Raw genomic sequence first — 2,916 nt, forward strand, 5'->3', positions numbered from 1 at the left:
GTTCCTGGGGGATGTTGGTTGTAAAGTACAAATTCACTATTGTATAGGCTAAGGGTAAACTTGCTCATGTTTGGAGCCAGCATGAGGCCTGGGCACGACTGAAGCTCTGTTTCGTTTAATTTAAGTAGGATATAAGTGGTGAATAGGCCCTGTGAGTGCTCAGCCCTGAAAAAGGACTATTTTTCAATTGGCTAATTGCTACTTTGAAGCTAGAAAATGCCCACTGGTGAAAGAAATGAGATTTCTGCAAGGCAAACTGAGAAACTCACTTCCCTGTTGAGTCAGAGTTCTTCTGGGTCCCTGCACAGAACCAATCCCTTAGACAAAAATTGCTCTTTCTGTTTGGTGGGCTAGTTAAGGAAACTTCTAGGCTTATGAGCAAACTTCAGCAAAACCATTAAGAATTGAACAACTGATATTGATCTGTGCTTGATATATATTTAAAAATCTGTGTGCTTTTTTTAGATGAGCGAGCGCCAACTATAAGGAAACAAAAATACATTTTTGACATCAGTGCATTAGAAAAAGACGGCTTGCTGGGAGCAGAGCTTCGAATATTGAGGAAAAAGCCTTCTGATACGTGGAAGTCTCATTCTTCTGGAAAAACTTCCCAAGTGAAATTATTTAGTTGCTCTACAAACAGACAAGCAGCAACACTCCTGGACTCTCGTACTGTCAGTATCACAGATACGCCGAAATGGGAAGTGTTTGACATCTGGAAACTTTTCAGGAACTTTAAAAATTTGGTTAACTTGTGTTTTGAACTGGAAACTTTTGACAGGGGGAAAGCTGTTGATCTCAGGAGTGTGGGATTTAATAGAACAGGAAGACAGGTCAATGAAAAGGCTCTCTTCTTGGTATTTGGGAGGACAAAAAAAAGAGACTTGTTCTTCAATGAAATCAAAGCTAGATCCGGCCAAGATGACAAAACTGTTTATGAGTACTTGTTCAATCAGAGGCGGAAGAGAAGAGCTCCTCTAGCAACACGGCAAGGGAAGAGGCCCACTAAGAATCTGAAGGCAAGGTGTAGCAGAAAAGCCCTCCATGTAAATTTTAAGGATATGGGCTGGGATGACTGGATAATAGCCCCTCTAGAGTATGAAGCGTATCACTGCGAAGGGCTTTGTGAATTCCCCCTTCGATCCCATCTGGAGCCCACCAATCATGCTGTTATCCAAACATTAATGAACTCAATGGACCCAGAATCGACACCCCCGACTTGCTGCGTCCCAACCAGGCTGAGTCCTATCAGCATTCTTTTCATTGACTCCGCAAACAACGTGGTCTACAAACAGTATGAGGACATGGTGGTGGAGTCGTGTGGTTGTAGGTAGCAGAACAGCTGTTCACGTGAATATGTTATGAAAAGTACTATGACACACTGAACATAACCTCTCCTCAAACAAGGTTAACTAGATTTCTTACCTCTAGGATAAGCATGTTTACAAGGATGTAGCAATAAATCCAGTGTTCATCTATGTCTCTCCACCATAGGCGTATTTCAGCAGCATTTGGATGCTGTCATGCAGCCTGATGTAAGGCCTTGTGTCGGCGACATGAGACTGGCCCTAACTGAAGTCCAAGACAGAGAAGATTATACCTCCACATCTCTAGATCGCCTGGTTTTAGCCTCGAGGCAGTGGGTAAAGATGGTATCAGTGAGCTGTGGGTATGACCTGTCTGATCCTTTGAACAATGGTCTTGAGACTGAGTTTATGTCTGAGTGCCATGTGCTTTGTCCATTAAGAAATGTAAGAAAGGAGTCCTGATGTCTAGAAGAGAAGGTTGTGTTCTGGTGTGCTTCCATCTTGGTGTAAATAATAGTTACACTGTAATATGATTTCTTTCTGATTAGCTCTTGAAACTATGCATATATATATAAAAAGGAGTCATTAAATATAATATTTTGATTTAGTTTTAAGTTTTATGTGGAGATAGCTGATGCAGGAGGTATTTGCTTCCATGTATGTTTTCCTCCAAGCTACATATCTTTCTTAAGTATCCACCTTTCCATTATTATGTAGCAAGATATATTACTCTGTATAAGGTCCAAGTTGTTCTCAAATGCTCATAGTAAAAGTGTTCAATTGTGGCATAAGATGTAATAAATTATTGACACAGTGCTACATTGTGTCTAGGTGTCCAACTCTGCATAATTATAATGCTGTTAAGAAACTGTTTTTAATGGTTTTGTACAATAAATACAAGTGAAAGGAACTTTTCAGTGCAGCGGAATCCCAGTGGTATGCAAAACATGTCCATGTATTTTGCTTGCCTCTAACTGCTGCCACAGAGAGAAACTATGGAAACATTGGAAGAAAGATTTGAAAGTATGGCATGGTTTGATCTGGTGGGGAATGACAGTCAGTTGGTGTATCTGGGCCAAAAATGAGTTATGCAGATGATTGTGAAAGAGCTCTGGAATCCTTTTATTCCACCTTCCCAGGGCTGTGTGTTTGCACATCCCCTGTATCTATTCTAGACATGGATTATAAATTTATTGTGGGATTACTCTGTGTGTGTTTCCACCTACAAAACTAGGTACCACATGTTCAACAAATCAGAAAAGCTGTAAGAACCATCAGAAATTATTTAAACCTTCAAGTCACATAATTTCCTGGATCTGAACTCTCCTCCGCACAGCATCACCGGTGGGGGGGATGGCAGGGAGCGGAACATGGCCCCTGAGGCTGTGCCCTTCCGCCAGCACTCTCGGGGCAGCTGAGCCTTTAACCAGCTTAAAATACCTGGGTAAGTGGCCTTGCTGTCAGATCACGGGGTTCCTCTGTGCAGGCAGAACTGTATCTACCATAACCTACAGCGTGGCGATACAGGGAAAGCGCTGCAGGGAGCTGTCATACGGCTGATCTCTTTGTAGCAGCTTATTGCTGTGATTTCCACCTGCAGGAACTGATG

General features: G+C 42.1%; 1 protein-coding gene across 3 annotated transcripts in view; it reads left to right on the top strand.

Annotated features, from left to right (window-relative positions):
- The window catches only part of GDF5 (growth differentiation factor 5), a 7,659-nt gene extending 5,451 nt beyond the window's left edge, over positions 1–2,208 (top strand). For 2 of the 3 annotated variants that reach the window (XM_010304674.2, XM_075768740.1), the window contains one exon: positions 466–2,208. In XM_010304674.2, the coding sequence (XP_010302976.1) occupies positions 466–1,334 (869 nt within the window). In that variant the 3' untranslated portion in view covers positions 1,335–2,208. The remainder of the gene's footprint in view (positions 1–465) is intronic. The other variant, XM_075768741.1, reaches the window with a different exon arrangement.
- The last annotated feature ends 708 nt before the right edge of the window (positions 2,209–2,916 follow it).

This window comes from Balearica regulorum, chromosome 16 (genome assembly GCF_011004875.1).
Source record: "Balearica regulorum gibbericeps isolate bBalReg1 chromosome 16, bBalReg1.pri, whole genome shotgun sequence".
NCBI classification, from domain to species: Eukaryota; Metazoa; Chordata; class Aves; order Gruiformes; family Gruidae; genus Balearica; species Balearica regulorum.